General features: G+C 30.1%; 1 protein-coding gene across 2 annotated transcripts; it reads right to left on the bottom strand.

Annotated features, from left to right (window-relative positions):
* Positions 1-1,452: 1,452 nt before the first annotated feature.
* Positions 1,453-4,002, bottom strand: LOC108331268 (LOB domain-containing protein 25). Of its 2 annotated transcripts, none has more exons than XM_052876653.1 (3): positions 3,757-4,002; positions 1,887-2,460; positions 1,453-1,681 (listed from the first exon to the last, which is right to left on the bottom strand). In XM_052876653.1, exons 2-3 carry the CDS (start codon positions 2,446-2,448, stop codon positions 1,644-1,646), a joined length of 600 nt encoding a protein of 199 aa, XP_052732613.1. In that variant the 5' UTR covers positions 2,449-2,460; positions 3,757-4,002; the 3' UTR covers positions 1,453-1,643. The 2 variants fall into 2 exon arrangements, with proteins under 2 accessions (XP_052732613.1, XP_017421406.2); XM_017565917.2 differs by having other exon boundaries at positions 3,707-4,002.
* Between the last annotated feature and the right edge of the window lie 14,347 nt (positions 4,003-18,349).

The following is an 18,349-nucleotide window of genomic DNA, read 5'->3' on the forward strand; positions in this document are numbered from 1 at the left end:
AAGGTGTGTGTTAGTTCAAAAACTTTGTTTTTAGTTTTTCTTCTTACATTTTAAAAATTTAATATATACATATATATGATCATGGAGAAAATAAAGAAACCCTAACCCTATTATTCGATCGGATTTCGAAAGGTTTAATATTGCTGCAACCAACGCGTAGGATTCTGATCTCGCCAGGATCGGTTCAGAAATTTCCGTCATATTGCGAACTAGCCTTTGCCTAGAAATAAACAATTTCATTTAAAAAAAAACAAGAAGAAAAACCAAGACCAGTACGATTCTATTAGTTTGAACAATGAATAATAATAGAAAATTTTATTAAAATTTATATATATATATGCATGGAAGTTGCTGTGAATGTGAATGTAGATGCAGTGTATTGGAGAGAGGGAGAGGGGTGTGACTATTTGAGTTTCACTGCGATGTCTGGGGGAGAGTGTTGGTGTGGTTGATAGAAACAGTTTGGAAGTGGTAGCTATAGGGTACTTGTTGGAAGAGAGACAAAATAAAAATAAGAAATAAATAAAAGGTGAAAACCCTAATAAGCATGAACTAGTTGGTATATGTATATGTATCCACCACTACTTTTCTGTATCGGATCCAATGAGTACAGTGACTGTGGCTTACTATTTCTCTGATTTATTTATTCAAGAAAAACGAGAGGGTGTTGCTGAGCCTCACTCTCACGTGAATTGAGACTATAGAGACCAAGTCTTTTTAGAACCAAGAGATTCATCATCCTACCTTTTTCTCGGTACATGATGAAAACTACAATTCAAAACAAGTTCGGATAGATTGCAGCACAGACACAGATTCAGAGAAACACTGCTCGTTTTCCTGTTAGTTGAGTTCATCAAACAAACACCAACCCCAATAATACCCACTGTGCCTTCCAAAGAACCTATATAGAGACTAGATATGTATAGATATATATACATATATATATACATGTAGCACTAACAAGTTGTTCTGATTACCATCAAGACCTTTTACAACACTTGAGATTGAGACTTGAGAGAGTTCGTATATGTATATATATGCTTTGAACTCAACCGTAATATCTTGTTTCTGTGGCTGTGATTGTGACATTTTGCAGTAATTAACTCAGCTTCCTCACTGTCACTGACACTATATAGTTCTGTGCCTTTATTTTAGTGAAATTAAAATTTTGACGGTTGGTGAAGTAAAATTAACTCAATGGATGGTTTGCCAAGTGAGGTAATTATAATGAGTAGAGAAAATGAAAGCATGTTTAAATGATTAATTGTGTGAACCGAGTATAGAATGGCGTAAATAAGTAATTGAAGAGGGGTTAAAATAAGAAGGATAAAGTAAAAGAGTGGTCCATGAAGAAGAGGAAAATTAAAGGCAGGGAATATATAGGGTAAGTAGGACTATAAGCGTCTAAGCCGTAGAGTTAGGCTTTAGAATCAAGTAACGTTATCGTTCATTTATTCTTAATCATAAACAATGACAGAGAATGTCAACTCCGCATGCTCACTGCACATGCCTATAGAGTTGCACTGAATAATACACAATAAGAGTAGGTCTAGCAGTAGTTGTACATTACTATGCTTTCTCATCTACCACCCACTTATTTTAGGACTAAAGATTTTGGAAAGACTACCTAAGTTTTTGGTAGCTTAGGTCTTGATAAACAACACATGTTCATAATCATCACCTACAAAAACAAAACCCCTTCAAATTAATTTAAGAGAAATTAAACAGTGGATCATCATCAGTCACCTAGCCAGAACAGTCCAAAGGAGGCTACATAGCCAGAGACCATGACTACATATTATAAATATTGCAGGGGACATGCCCTCAAGAGGCATAAACCCTAGATAGGCAATATTATTCTTCAAAGACATTTCACAAGTTATTACCTCCTCCTTCTCCTCCTCCATCATTGATATCTTCAGGAGAGGTATCAGTCCATGGAAGAGAATAAGGGTAAGAGTTGTAAGTGATGGTGGGAGAGGGCCTATAAAACCCACTTGCTTCATTTCCAAACCTTGCATTGAAAGACCTTTGGGGAATTTGTTGAATTGTTGTTGCTGTCATTGCTGGTGGCACAGAAAGAGAGGGTGAAGGCATGTCATTGTAGGCATAGCGAAGGAGATCAGCATTGGCAGAATCAAGCTCCTTTTGGAGCCTTTGAACTTGTCTCTGCAGAAAAGAGATGGCTCCTACGCACCCATAAACTGGGTCTCTCACACGTGCCTCAGCTTCATAGGCAAGGGAATTCACTGCATCTTCCCTCTGGTGAGGAAGAAGCTCGTTCAGAAGCTTCGTCACATTGCTGGCACCGAATATCTTGTGCACGTTCGCGAACTTCTGAGGCTCTTCCGGTGGGAAGTATGGTGCAAAGATGCACCCTGAAAGGCATTTCCTCCTCAAGAACTTGCAGGCAGCACAAGGAGAATTGTAGGAGCTCGATGATGCCATTTTTCAATTTCCCTAAAAAGAAAAAGGATTCACATGAAATGAAATCAATTAACACAACTTTCCCTTCTCCACTGTGTAGACTTTTGTTTTCTTCTCTTTCATATTTTAAAGACCAAAAGTTTAGATCAGAAGAAAGTTCTCCCTTATACAAGATATAGGACCACCAACATCTACGAAAATTTATGGTGAAATTTCATATTTCTTATAACTTTAGTGAGTTAACATTGAATAGAACTCCAACTATAATTTTATATATATAGAAAGAGGTAGAAGACTGACAAATAGTCAGTGTATTGTTCTCTCATTTTCATTTCCAAAATTATTATGAAAATGTATGGTAAAAAATAAAGAAAAACAAAATTAGATCTGATTACTTCAGTTATATTTTTTTTTTCTTGTCAAGTTCGTGTTTAAGTTCTTTCTTCGATCAAAGGTATCAACTATATGTATCCATATAATCATTGAATATTATTAGAAGCAGAATATATATATATATATATATGTATGTATATATATATATATATATGTATGTATATATATATAGTAGGATCTTTTAACCCTTCGTAATCCTTTCTTCCTGAGATCTCTTAAGACCCTTCCCCATTACAAACATATACGTACCCAAAACATTGTAACTGGTTTAAATTTAAGGATTAGTTGTCACTTTCTTTAAATTAAATTATATTAAATTATAGTATGACCATCTTTATCCTTTCTTTTTCTTTAACAAACTTTCTTATTTCTTTTCTTAAAATATATTTTCCTTCTTTCCGTTCTGGCTTCTTTTTTCTATTCTTGAGGAGGAAAAAAAATACAATGAGTTCTTAATTTTAATCTTGAAACTCCCTTCATACTGTTTTCTAATTTTCCCCCCATATAAGTTTCTGTGTATGTTCTATCTTCTTCCAGGTTTGTTCATCAGAAACTTGCACACTCTAACACAGACAAGAAAACTTTATATGTATATATATATATCTTTCTTCTGCTGGAATTGAGCTGCATGATAAAGTAAAAAGCTTATAATTAAGTGAGTTGAATTAACCAGGGATCTGGCTGCAGCAACGAGGCATGACTGCATAAAAAAAGCATATGTAAAATGAAAAAAGAAAAGAAAAAAGAAGAAGCCCTAAACAGTGAGTTCTCAAAAGGATCCATTTTGTCTAGTTAGCACCCGGTACTTTACTTAAAAGAAGATGAAACAGAGAAAAGAACTATAGATGCATAGAGAGAAGAAGCTAGAACATGAACATGATTTTACCTGTTTTGTGATGTAGGTTTGGTTGATGAGAAGAACTAAAAGGGAAGTACCTTTTTTTCCCTTGTGGGAGGGGCTTTAGAAGCTGCTCTTTTACCCTGAGAAGACAAAAGAGGCTTAGCCAATGAAAGATATAAGTTGCAGATTTGTGACAGGAAGAGCACCCTTAAAGAGGAAACCCTAACTGCAAAGAGATACACAAAGTGAGAGATAAAGAGAGGAGAGTGTGAAGGTGATAATTAAGTGGGAAAAGTTTATGAGGGAGAGAAGGCAAACAGCATTGAGTGGATGGAGAAGGAATGGATGCAAAAGACAAAGGTAATAAATGGAGGTACACTATAAAAGAATGACTATGACCTTCCATCTAATAATAATATGGGGAATTATGTGCCCATGTCTCACATTCTCATTCCCTTTCTAATTAACCATGCACTTCAACTAAATTGGTTTAAGACAATACACTCAACAATCAGATCAAATCCACCATGTGTTATAGAAAAATCAAAATAAAAATAATTTCAAAAGGGTTATAAAAAATACTATAAATCAATATATAACATAACTCAATAAATTTTGAGAAATTTAACCACTTTCTCCCCAACAATTGTTCATTTACTTTAAGGTAGCAATTTGCTCAAAGTTAACCATTGTACATAATGTTTATGATATTTGTCGACACAATCTTCATAACTATTAAGAAAATAATAATATTTTAAGAATTTGTTATATGTCTGTCTAATTTATGTAACACTTCTTTTATTTGAAAATTAACATAACCATGAACATTACTTTCTAAATCTTTTACTAACAAATATTAGTATTTGATAAGATAATGATAAATATAATATTCTATTTATTATATAAAAAGATTAAAAAAAACACTTTCATTTTTGTTTATTTCATTTTTAAACTTTTAACACGTCCACTAAATATATTTATTAATTTTTCCTTAAACACAAGGGGACTAAGCAAACAAGCTATTAATGGTATTGAATAGATCAAGGATTTTATAAATAAAAGTCCTAGCAACTAATAATGGTCTAACATACTAGATAAAAAATAAACAAATATTGAGATATTCCTATAAAATTTTATATTGTGCACCCATAAATATACCATGAGAGTAGGAAAACGTTTCAATTTAGAAAAGTGCTTACTGTTTAAAAATTCAAAAGGTCGTTTAATACTTTTGATTAATTTAAACAAAATAATAAAATGTATAATAATGATACCAAACCATGTGCCACATATATATATATATATATATATATATATATATATATATATATATATATATATTCAGAATTGCTCTAATAACATTAATTTAACAACCAAAAACTAACAAATCTTATTTATCTTTTAAATTTTTTTGTTCTATAAATCATTTTTCAGAAAAACGCTAACTCATAACGGGCTATTAAATAGTGAAAAGCTAAAAATTAAAAAAACACCAATTATAACATCGAATACCTAGATTAGAACTTTGTCAAATTTATTTTTAAGCAAGATCAATGAGTAATCTTTAACATCATCAGATTTATATATTTTTATATTAGATATAAATTATCTCACAAGTTTATATGGCAAAGTTGTATCATAGGATCACTTAATAATGGGCTATCATTCCAAATTTTAGAAAAAATATATAAAAGAACTTAGTTACTAATTCATGAATAATATATATATTAAGTAACAGAAAATCTCATGGTTTTGATTTACGGTTTTTGTTTTGATTTTTTTTTTTTGTTGAAATAGCCTAAATTTGTACGGTCTTGTAGCATTCTAGGCAGGGTCAGTTGAACTTTTATGCATCAATGGCTCTTTATCCATCTTAAACTTTAACAATGATCAGCTTTATATTGTTGGATAATAAAATATTACCAAAGTAAGCATTCGGTATGAATTTGTTTAGAAAAATCTCTAAAATATGTCAATTAATGTATGTGCATTTTTCTGAATATTAAACCATTTAAAAATAATGTAATAATAATAATGATATGCCATAGAAAATTTTACAACAATAATATATAATTAACCTCTAATCCTTATTACCTGTCTTAGGAAGTATTATCAATAATATTAATATTTTTACATATCATTTTGCATGGTGAAGACATTGTACGTATTTATAGCAAATATTTAATATTGTTTGCTATGAAACATATTTTATGTTGATGGTCGAGACTTAGGAGAACATGACACCCAAGAAATAGGTGTTGTTGTCCGTTTTAAGGCACTATAATCTGCAGGCACTCTAGTGAACCCAGAAACTCCCTACACATATTAGAGGGACCAATATTTCCTATGCATTTCACTCAATAACTCTTCCACAGTCACTCAATAATAATGCTATGCCACATCAAATTCATATTATTTCTTTTACCATTTAACTATTTTATCTCCTTCCCAACAACATTCATCATAGACTGTCGAAAGGTATTGACTTTTCTATTATCCTAAATACTTAAATACATATATTAACTTTTACATTCTTTAAAACTACATTATCGGTTCTAATAACATAGAATGCTGAATTCTTTATTTTAATTATTTTATGTTATTTTATAAGAGATGCATGCTAACACACCCCCCTAACATTTTTTGTTACAAGCTCAAATTTACTGAAAATTATTCTAAATATATTTTCTCATGCCATTTTCATTTCAAAAGAATTTAACAGATAAGGTTATAGTCTAAGATAAAATATATATTAATTGTTTTAGTTTCAATCCATTATTATACCAATCACAACCTAAGTTACATATCTAACATACATTATCTATTCCATCTAAAAGGTACTCATATTGGATTTAGTGTGAAATATTTATATAAATAATACAATATTTTAAGGTCAGATAGTATATATTGAGAAACTGAATTTTGAACTTTGTTATTTTTTGTAATTTTTTTTTTCCTAAAAATCTCTTCCTGCTTTATTTTTAAGTAAATACCCTTATGATTTTGTTTTGATTGAAGAGTAATAGATAATAAGGTAGCTTTACCAATTTGGATATCATTGGATAGAAGAAGTATTTGATATCTGAGAAGTGACAACATGATGGTGACCTCTATATTTACATTAGCTGATGGCAATGGCAGAGTTCCCCCACCTACCTACATATATACATCATCCATCACCTGATTGCCATATGTGTATAGTTCTTATTAATTGCCACATTTTATCATATTATCTAATTCATTTTTCTTGAAAGCTACATTATTAATACTTAATCTCATAAATGAAATCTAAAGCCATGGACGAATAGCTTCATTGCATACTTCGTGATGCAATCATTAGTTAAAGATAATCCCAGCCGCATAGATCAGAACTTAAAAGCAAAAGCTTTTATTTTCTTTTCTTAAAAATTATTTGCTTGCTAAAAGTGGAAATATTGTTGCTTTCTGATCACAGTCTTAATCAAGCAACCATGGAGGATATTTTTTTCTTTCTTTTAATTAAAGAATGATAAATATTTTATGATAGGGTTTCGTGTGGCATCATATGTGCCCTTCCATTTGTCAAAAACAAATGATATATGCCCTTGCGATAGGGAACTCAAAAGATTCCCCTAAAGTGGGTAAATGTTTGATTAATTGAAGACGTGAAACCACAGGACAATCTGTTGATTGAGTGGTAACTAGTGAGTATGTTAATTTTTTTTTAATCATAAGGATGCTAATTAATTAGGATCGTTAATTACCTGAGTAAAACAAATTAGCCATCATTGGAGGGCTTTTTTATTTCCTTTAACCTACGATCTCTCCACAGTTAAACAACCGTTATTAGTTGGTATGAAACTATATTTATTTTGAATAAATTTGAGTCTTGTTTGTAAAAAGAAGATATTAATTAAATATGATTAGTTGTTTTTTTTTGGCTGAGATTTATCTGATATAACATTTACTAATTATTTGGTTTTAAATTGTAATTATATATATATAAATATAATTTTTCATACGTTTACTAAACGTGTATGCTTGATTGTATTAAACAAAATATTTATCATAGAAAATAGTAACCAAAGTGTCTATATATCCTAATAATATCGTACACCATCGGCACATAAGTTTGAGTTTATAATTTCGTGTATTCTTTTTAAATATCATATGAGTTTACCAAACCTGTCTATTTTTTTCGAATCATAATATTTGTAAGAATTTTTTATTATTAAAAACAATAAGTAAGTTATAGTATATACAATACGAACATTATATTCTCAATTTGCTTTATTTCATATGTAAAAATTTAAGCTTTGGACTATTTAGTTAAGAGAGACAAATAGTTATTAGTAGCTTACGATTTAAAAATAAAAAATATTTTTTTTTTTACATGTACGTTTAAATTATTAGAGAATTAGTTAACTTATTTTCTTGTCAACTAAAATCTACTCCTTTTTTAAGAAAAATGGTGCAATATGCACAATGAAATTTAATGTTAAAGAGAGAAAAAAACAAGTAAAATATATATATATTAACTTTTACAATAAAATAAATCTTAGTAATGTTAATATAAATTAGAGTTGTACGTGTTATAATTGGTTAACGTATTATTTTTGGACGGTGTGTTCTTTCTTAGTGACTAACATTTAAAGATATAGAATCTTGGAATTTAAAGATTTGATGATTACAAATTTGAAGATTTGATATTTGATGCTCCCAACCACAGTATCTCAAGTTGATGATGATGTAAGTGTTAAATATGATGATCTTGTACTTAATTTTTGGTTTGAGTTGCGATTTTTTGTTTTAATCATGTTATAAGTTTTTCCTTAACGATTTGATCATGTGCTAAGTTGAAAAGCCTTTGAATGTGTTATAGAGCCTCTTGTGGTTTGTAGTTATGTTTTAGTAAATTGAAATGTGCTTTAATTTATTAAAATGCTCTTAGATTTGCTAGAAAAGAAATGAATAACAGTTTACAAGATTAATATGACGATTTAATTTGTTTAAATCACTTAAAATCTAAAGTTGTCATGTTGGCCCTTATTTACTTAATCAAAATAATTTTTTAATCAATTAAAATCACTTAATTTCAAGTCTTGTTTTATTGGTTTTTGTTTTAATATGTTAAGGCAATGATTTAATAAATTAATTTGATGAGTAAATGAAATTAACAAATTAAAATGTAGTTTTAATCCATTAAAATAGGAAAATTGAAATTTATATAATTTTCTTATTTCAAAACCAAATAACAAAAAAATTAAACCATTCTTTCTAAAAACACATTTGACTATTTAGAGAGATTGTAACTTCAGATCACAAAACACTTCTTGAAGCCTTCTTGTCTTACACTTTGGTTCAAATCCTTGGTTTTAAGAAGTTCACATTGTGATCACTTTTGTATCTTTTCTTCTCATTTGTGTTTGAAGTATTTAGATGATCTTATTCCTTTTTCTTTAATTACTCTAGTTTGTTTTGTCTTGACTAGGATTGTCAACAATGTTGCTTGTTATAGGGTTTCATAAGTGGTGGTAGAAGATCTTGTAAGGTTTAAGATCTTATTATGTGTATTGTCATTGTTATTTTCTTAAAGGTTTCTTATAAAATTTGAAATTATAGTTGTTTGGTTAATCAAGGTGATTAGACCACTGGATATAGCTTTTGTGACAAAGTAAACCAATACAAATCTTTCTCCTTTCGATGTAGGGTTTAAGAATTTGTAGTTGAATTCTCTCCAAGAAGGGGAGGATGGTGAGTCCATGACTCACCATGAACAATGGAGAACATTCCAAGAAGAGTAACTAGAAGCATGAATAGAAGGGAGGCCTCTAATCCTTGTTCTTAATCTCTATTTTACATTTCTTTATGTTGACTTTTTTTAAGTTGACTTAAGTTGACTTTGGTTGACTTGACTTAAGATGACATGTTGAACTTTTGTCTTGTTTGTTTTATAGGATAAGTTAGGACTATTCTTGAAGGAGGATAACACTGCTTGGAGTGGAGGAGAGGCTTGCACTTGGGACCATACACCTTGGAGCGCATTTTGGACAGCTTGGAGAGCAAGGTTGACCTTTCCTTCTAGAAGGTCAATGTTGCACACTAAGAAGGCTTAGTGGCCAAGCTTGGTCACTCTCCACACCAAGATGTCACCTTTGGGATGCCCTAGCTTCTAAAATCTTGTTTCATGTATTTGCTTTAGTGTCCTTTAGCTTTGTACTTTTGCAAAGAGACTTTCGTACCTATAAGAAGGGTTATCTTAAACCTTTGTAAGGGTTGAATATTTTGAAGTTGTACACTTCATATTTGATCATTTGTGAAAGGCTCTTCTTTACGAGTGTTCTTTTCTTTGTCTTATATTTAGAATAGATTTCAAGTGGCAATGACGTTTTAATGGCTCTTAAGTGGTGTGCCATCCTATTAAGCCTCCCTCCCCTCTTCTATCTTCCATCTTGTATCATCTTTCTTCTCTTTTGGTTACTTTTGTCTTCATTTTAATTTACATATTATGATGCCTTGTGTTCTTGTTTTTAGTTTCTTGTTTAATTAAGTCCTCTCCTTTCCTAGAGCACTTGGAAGTAAACATTCACCTTTAGATAACCTTGGTTATCTTAGTGTCCAATGGAGATTTCCTTGAGCTTTCTTAATCACCAAAACATGTTAAACTCTAAAATGGGTCTTCATCATTCTTAATTAAAGACACACTTTCCACTTTAAGAAAAACAATTTCTCTAATAACAATTATGTTCATGCTTTGAGACATGTTTTCAACCTAAATACAACTTGTTTAAGCAAACCTTTATTTGACCAAATGACTGTGTATTTTGCGACAAATCTTCTCATTATAACTTGTGATTACTTAATATTATGTTCTTAAATATTTTCTATAAAAAAAGGTTCAAATACTAATTTAGTATTTATTTTCGTTGAGTTTATTCAATGTGGTCCTCTCTTTCTTCATAGTCAGTAAGAGTTTAGTCCTTTTTGGTAACCTAGTTTAAATCATTAACGACATACTAAATAACGTGACACAACTCATGTGACGTGTCAATTTATCTTATATGGAGGGTGGCCATTTTAACTTACATGGAGGGAAGATTCATTTTCTCACCTATATCCTCACCTTCATCTTGAACCCATGCCTCTTACCTAACATTCTAGTAATATGACACAACCTCATCACCATCTTCTTCTTTGAAGAGTTCCCTTCCATAAACCTAAGTACTATAACACTAGAAGCCTTCATCTCCTTCATCCTCTCCTTTGGGACCCATTACACAATCCCATCACCACCTTCATCTTCTTACAACACAGAACCACCCATCACCAACACAGCCATCCCACATTAAACAAAACCATCATTAATCACCTATCCCCACATACCTTCATCGAAAAAAACACACTATATATCATGAATCATTTCCTCCATTCCAAATTCAAGAAACCCTAATTACATACCTCCGTTTCAAATTGAAGAAACATTAATCATGAAACCCCAATCACATACCTCCATTACAAATTCAAGAAACCCTAATCACATACCTCCATTTCAAATTCAAGAAACCCCAATTAATTGTGTGTGGTTTAAAGTAATGTCAGGTGTGTTGGTTTTGTGAAAAGGAAGATAATTCAGAGAAAGTTTCTATGTGTGTTTTGCGTTGATGATGGGTTGTTCGGTGCTGTAAAAAGATGAATGTGTGGAGATGAGTTTTGTACGTGGAGGAAGAAAATGGACTGTGAAGTTGGATCCCTAGAGAAAGTGGAGTGTGTGTTTTATGAAAATGAAAGATGGGTTATGAAGTTTGATGTATGTTGGTGTTGGAGGAAAACACTAAATGTTATACAAATAGTGTCAGCTTGTCTACTATACCGCTTATTTAAACGTCGTTACTAGAAAGAACTAATTAAATTAAAAAAAATTAACAAAAATTGAGATCTTATTGACCACCAATAAAAAAGAAGAAGACCACATTGAATAAACTCAATGAAATTAGGAAATAAATTAGTATTTAAGCCTTAAAAAAAAATTTATACTCATATGCTTAACATCATAATCTATGACAAAAACATATCTTTTGATCACAAACTTTATGACACCTATTTAGTTTAAGACATCAAATTTTGTCATACTTTTTTATAACATGTGTTTAGCGAAAAAAAGTTTAATAAAGTACACTGGATGTCACTATGTTACAATTAAATTAAGACCTGAATTAAAAGTAAATTGCAAATATTAAACCACTACAAGAAAAACATTAATTATCGATAAAACAAATCCTTTGTAATTGCAAAAATTCATTGATAATTTCAATTTACTAATGGGTTCTCAAAAATCAAACAATCGTTAATCAAATGGTCATCGATATATTTTACCAAGAGATTGGAAAATCCGTTGATAATTAACGATGACTACAAATCTGTCAAAAATTCCAACAGATCCTCCTTTCAGTAAAATTCATCAATAAATATTGCAATTTGAGTTTTTTCTTCCTCCCCATCTTCTTCTTTTTCCTTTTTCTTCTTCTCCATCTTCTTGCTAGAACTTGCTAAATCTGTCTACCATATAAATTATAAATTATAGATAGAACTTGCTGATGAAACTAACAACATTTCCCACATAAACATATATTGATAATGATTTCATTTATAATTGATAAAATATGTCAATAAATTTAATTTTATTAATAAACTTATTTTCTCGGTAAAATTTGGTTATTCTTATAATAAATTAAAATAAAATAGCTTAACCAAATACAATAATTCATTTTTGTTTTCCTTCGTCAAACTAAACGTTTTAAAATCTCTTCATATTATATGACTATATGATGGACAAATATTATAATAAAGGCTTTTTCTTATCTATTTACATATACACAGTCAATTATTGGACATATAATTTAAAAAATTGTAATTATAATATTAACAAGCCTACCATTCTTAACATTTTTTTATTGGCAACAAAAATAAATACATCAACAATAAGTCTTAACAATTTATTATTAGATGAAAGAGTTTATACACTACTTACTATTTTTCTAACATACATATTGTTGAGTCTATTTGTATTAAGATTGAAGCATCCAACATATATATATATATATATATATATATATATATATATATATATATATATATATATATATATATATATATATATGTATATATATATATATATATATATATGTATATATATATATATATATGTATGTATTATTTTGCCGATAAAAAAAACCTATTTTAATATCTTTTTCCTAAAATAATATTAGTGCATATAGATCATGTGCTAATTGAAATTCTGTAGTCTATTTTTGTTCTATTTCTTCTTTCGTAGAAATCTCATATATAGTTAATTAGTACAACACATTAGAAAATGTCTGTTATGTATAATAATAAATAGAAGAAACACTGATCCACAAAATACTAAATGGAAATTTTATTTTTAAAAATTACTAGAATGGTATAAGATTTAAAAGATTGCAAAATTAATAAGTCAAGTTTAATACAATTTTATTGTGAAGAAGTTGTGTTAGTTTGACATTGTCATTACTTTTTAATTTTAATCAAAGTCGTGTCATTTTAAAATAATTTCAGGATATTATGATATAAAATAAAGTTATATAAACTTAATATCACTTTTCTGTGTTATATTATTTTAAAATTGTAATTGAAATTGTACCAGCATGATATAATATATTGTGAAATAAATTAATATTTTCTCAACTTAGTTTGAGTTGAGTCTAGTATAACCGTTTTTATAATTTTAATTGAAATTATGTTAAATTGATACGACTTTTTCGTAATGAAATGGTTTTAAATTGATACGATTTGTTTAATTTTACATATTATTTAGAATTTATACTATTTGAATAATTTTGAAAAAAATAATGCACTATTTTAGTGTTTTCTAATATAGACCTTATAGTAATTGGAAGAGGAGGCTTGAGAAGTGTTAGAAAAAGGTCACATAAGAGTGAATTATTGTAAACTGACCTAGTCAATCACAGTTGAAAAGAGAGAAGAATAGAGAGGAAATAGAAGTGGTCCACTACTATTGCAGCTGCCCTTAGTGTCCTTATCATTTTCACAACAATTCTTTATCATCACTTTCACTCCCCCAACCACAGTTTCAAACTCACTCCCCAATCTTCGGACCCCATGTGTTCCAGTTGCAGATCATAATCAGAATCACACCAATTTTTTTTTTTCTTTTTTCTTTTGTTTTCCGACAAAACGAGGTTTGTCTCCATTTATAAATTATGAATTGGCCTTATATCTAGTCGACGTAAGATTTTTAACATTACATATTTATATATATTTTGAAATCATTTTATATCATTAAAAATTTATATTTATCTTACATTTTATGTAAAAATTTGTCAAATCAACAATATTTACAGTTTCAACCACATGATTATTGTATCAACTAATGTGGGGAAAAAGTGCAATATCATTCCCTCACTCTTTCTATCTGTCTACAGTCCACAGATATTTGTTTCTCTTATCCCTGCATTATCTTCTTACATTTGGGAACGTGCCATCGTGCTTGCTTCTTTCCCCTTGGTACAAAAGTTAATTGCATGGTATATATTATATATGATATCTTAGACTAACATTATTTTCTTCATATGTACTTGTTAAGAATGTTATCTGCATGAATGAATAGGAGTGAAGAAGTGTTAGGAAATGGGGGATTAATGGAAAACACTGTGCCTTCATAGCAATTTAATTTGAAGTTGGATATGTTGTGTGCAGGATGAGATTGCACGACAGGACGTGTCATTACTGCACTACCCTTTCCATATATTCCTGGGAAAGATTATGACTCTTGATGAACATTTCCAATGTCGTTAGTAATGATCTTTCCTTTCCACACATTCCTGGGAAAGATTATGACTCTAGAGAAACATTTTCTAGGCAACGGAAACAGTATGTAAATGTGTACACGTGGGAACACGTAATCTTAATAATTATGTGTTTGGAACAGTTGTGATATATTCCTCCTTTTTCACCAACACACTGTTAATTCCTTACTATACAAACATGTGATATGTGATGTGAGAGTGAGAGTGAGAGTGAGATACTAGTGCAGTACAGAACCATCCCATGAATGAATAATTGCTTGCCTGTAATTAATGTGCTCATCATGGCTAAATCTGTGTGCCTACCTTTATGTATTTTTTATTCCATATTTAGGTAATAAGAAAAAACACTTTCATCAATCATACGTATATTGATATTTTCAACCAAAATCACTGTACGTACAAGTTTACAAAACTACCAGACATGTACATCAATTAAGATTAAGTCATATGGTCTTAAGTTTGAACTGTAACTCACAGTTATGTTATATACTTCAAGAAAGTTTTGTCGTGTATAATACTTGTTAAAAAATAGATTTTAAATTTAATTCAATCTTATAATATCAATTTGGACGATGAGATTTACATCGGTATCATATTTAATCTATACAAAATTTGTTTCCAATAATTATGATACTATCTTAAAAAAATAACTTTAAATTTAATTTAATTGTACAGAACCGACTTATAAAATAGTATTCGTATCTATCTATTTACTATAACTTTGTTTTATTTCTAATAAATGAACTTTAACAAGTAAAACTTGTTAAGAGAAAAAGTCACTTTGTATTTTTTCTTACAAACCCTATACCTGGTCCCTCAGTTAATTGAAGCAATTTTGATGTAGTTGGGCCATGGGGAAAAAAGGAAAACAAGTAGTGTTTTATTTAGTGGAAGTGGACTACTGAAGGCACATGGTAGTGTTCCAAATTCGATGTTTGGAGGAATAGGCAAGTTCGAAATCAGTGTGCGATCCAATGTGATGGATAAAAATGAGTGCATGTGCCTTTATGATGATTAATAAAATGGCCCTAATGATTAGAGGAGATATAAACTTGGACTGTGCAATCTTTTGCTTTCGGAAAGATAATTCATCAGAATAATACTTTAATAAGAGTCACTTTGTTATAGCTATAACCTAAGACGCACCAATCTCTTGAAGGCTTCTCAGAGCTACCAAGAGGGGCTGTGACAATTTACACAAGATTCTGATTCTGCTTTATAGAAGAATCAATTGTGTTACACTCACTGTTACCAGCCACCCCATCCAATACAATTTAAAAAATGTGCAAATAGAATCATAAAAATTCTCAAACACCAAAAGGGGCCCTTCTCAGTGTTGAATAATGCAATCTAATGTGATGGTAAACGGTGTATTTTTCACAATTAGTGGTGAGTATCTGTTATTACCATCTGCATGATCCCAGAATATTTTTGAAGAATTTGTAATTTCATTCTTGGTCCAAACATGAGATTCTTCAAATTGTGGGGTTGGGGGAGGAAAAACATCGTGGGTGGGCCACTGGGGCAAGCGAAAAAATTGCAGTCCGTGATACAAAAAGGATGAGGACGTGCAGCTGCAGAATAACAAGATTAGGAGCAATAGTATAACGTCCAAATGCAAAACTGTGACAAGGGAATCTTAATGGCGCCAACTGTATAGGACTCTCTAATTATTGTAGTCAATGGAAAGAACAAAAAATTCAGAAACATCATGCTGAGAAATTAAAAACAAAAACATAAAAGAACAAAAAAAAATTTGATTTTATGTTTAGAACCATGACACAAGTTATTTTTGTAATGTTAAATTAGAATATAAAAGACTTCTTAACATGATATCAAAATTGTTTTGAGTATAGGATCTAACAATTTCACAAATCACACCTTCAAATTTTCACTTTTTAACCGCTTGGGTAATTGTGTCTGTCCTTAGTCCAAATTCTCCTTCGTCTGTGCTCTAAACCGGTCGGGATATATGTCAAAGGTACTCTGATGCTTAAGTTAGTAAAGAGTTTAAACGGGATTAGAGCAAAATCTTAAATTTACAATAAATGCGATAACCTACCTCTTAACTTTGACCTTTATTTGTGGCTTTTGAGATGAATCTAATATTAATAAAACCTTAATTACACCTCAATATCAACTCATTACACTAATTGGTACTTACCCTTAACCTTGATTCTTGATATCGTTTAAGAAGTATTTGCTGCTCAAATCGTCTGTCCGGCCCACCCCTATGCATGACCGGATGACCTTTGTATTTGTTTTGTTTAGAATTGAGTATTTATTGTGCTGGGCTGCCTACTCCTCTTTATTTGTCGAAATTATTCGATCATACGATACAAAAACTATAAGTTAGACTCATGTTTTTTTAGGATTGAATTAAATTTAAAGTTAAGAAAAAACATTTACAAGATTTATTAAGAACACAATGAGGAATTATTATAGCAATTACGTGATGAGCATTAAGAGGGGAACCCAGAAAAGTAGAAAAAAGAATCCTTGCTTTTGTTTTAGAACCACTTGGTGGAACGGTAGATCTACCAAATTTACTTCTCCCAGCTTAGAAGAATGCTTTTTGGAATCAAACTGAGAAAAAGATTGGCAGAATGTTTTTATTCGATCAAGTGGGTCGAGTCATCTGCACAACATTTTCCTTTCAAGAATTTAAAATTTTCAGCATCTGAATTATTTACTCTCTTGTGGGTTTTCCAGTTGTGTCATAAAGTCTAACATATTCATATTAAATTGCTATCAGGGTAACTGATATGCCGGATAATTCCACTGGATATGAATAGAATCGGAATGAGTTAAATACTACAAAAATAGAATGATATTCCCAATTTTTAATGTAATGTGTCATTCCCATTTCATGATTTGATGATGACTTTAGGATGAAATTATTTCTGGGCCCTTCAATGGAATTAATGCAGAATGGAATCAGATGTAACTTTTTTTTAAACTGCACATGCTTTCGGCTCTGCAATGCAAATTAATTTGAAGCAAGTGTATATAGAAAAATTGACTTCTTAGACGAAGAACAACTTGTGCAGTTTTTCTCGCACCTGTAGAGGATTGTGGATAATTTTAACCCAAATACCCCTTCATAAGAAAAATAAAGAAAAATGGCTTTTCCCCTTAAAATATTTGCATTCTATTTTTTATATGAATTTAATAATAAATGTATGCTACATTAGAAAACGTTTTTTAGATAAAAAAAAATACTCCATATTTTATGATACTTGAATAACAATTTTGTTTCACAATATTATTATGCTTCCATTTTTTTCCACAAATTTATATTATCAAAGTTTAAAAAGACATGACAGGTAAGTTAAAGTTTAAACAAATTTAATAGACTAAATTTAAAGAAACTAATTTTATTATTCTGTAAATAAACAATATATTCAGAAAAAGAAATTAAATCTCACTACATTATGCATCATTGTCCCAACTCTTGATGATTTCTGATTTAAAATAGTCAAACATAGATTATTATTAATGAAATCCCCATCACAGATATCAAACAAAGAATTACATCGAACAGTTATCAGGGATGAAGACATAAAGATGTCGGTTTTTATAATCCTATGACATTCAGCTCAGAACACATCAGTGTATTTCAATGGTGAAAAACAATCTAAAAGTGTATATATTAGGAAACTGCGTTTTGGTCTAGACAAGACAATGGAAACAAAAAATTGATTTATGATTGTGATAGAAATACAAATATGGTCAAATTTGGTTAAAGGCATGGATGAACAGAAAAAACTGATATTTGATGTTCTATCCAAGTTTTTTTTTTCTTTTTTTACTTCTATGGAGATAAATTCAACACTAACAAATATGA

The sequence above is a fragment of the Vigna angularis genome, chromosome 4 (assembly GCF_016808095.1).
Source record: "Vigna angularis cultivar LongXiaoDou No.4 chromosome 4, ASM1680809v1, whole genome shotgun sequence".
NCBI lineage: Eukaryota > Viridiplantae > Streptophyta > Magnoliopsida > Fabales > Fabaceae > Vigna > Vigna angularis.

Excerpts from the sequence above, each read along its gene's own strand:
- LOC108331268 (XM_052876653.1), bottom strand. The coding sequence starts at position 2,448 with ATGGCATCATCGAGCTCCTACAATTCTCCTTGTGCTGCCTGCAAGTTC. Across the intron at positions 1,682-1,886 it reads TGGAGGAGGAGAAGGAGGAG|GTGATGATTATGAACATGTG; the intron begins GTAATAACTTGT and ends TTGTTTTTGTAG.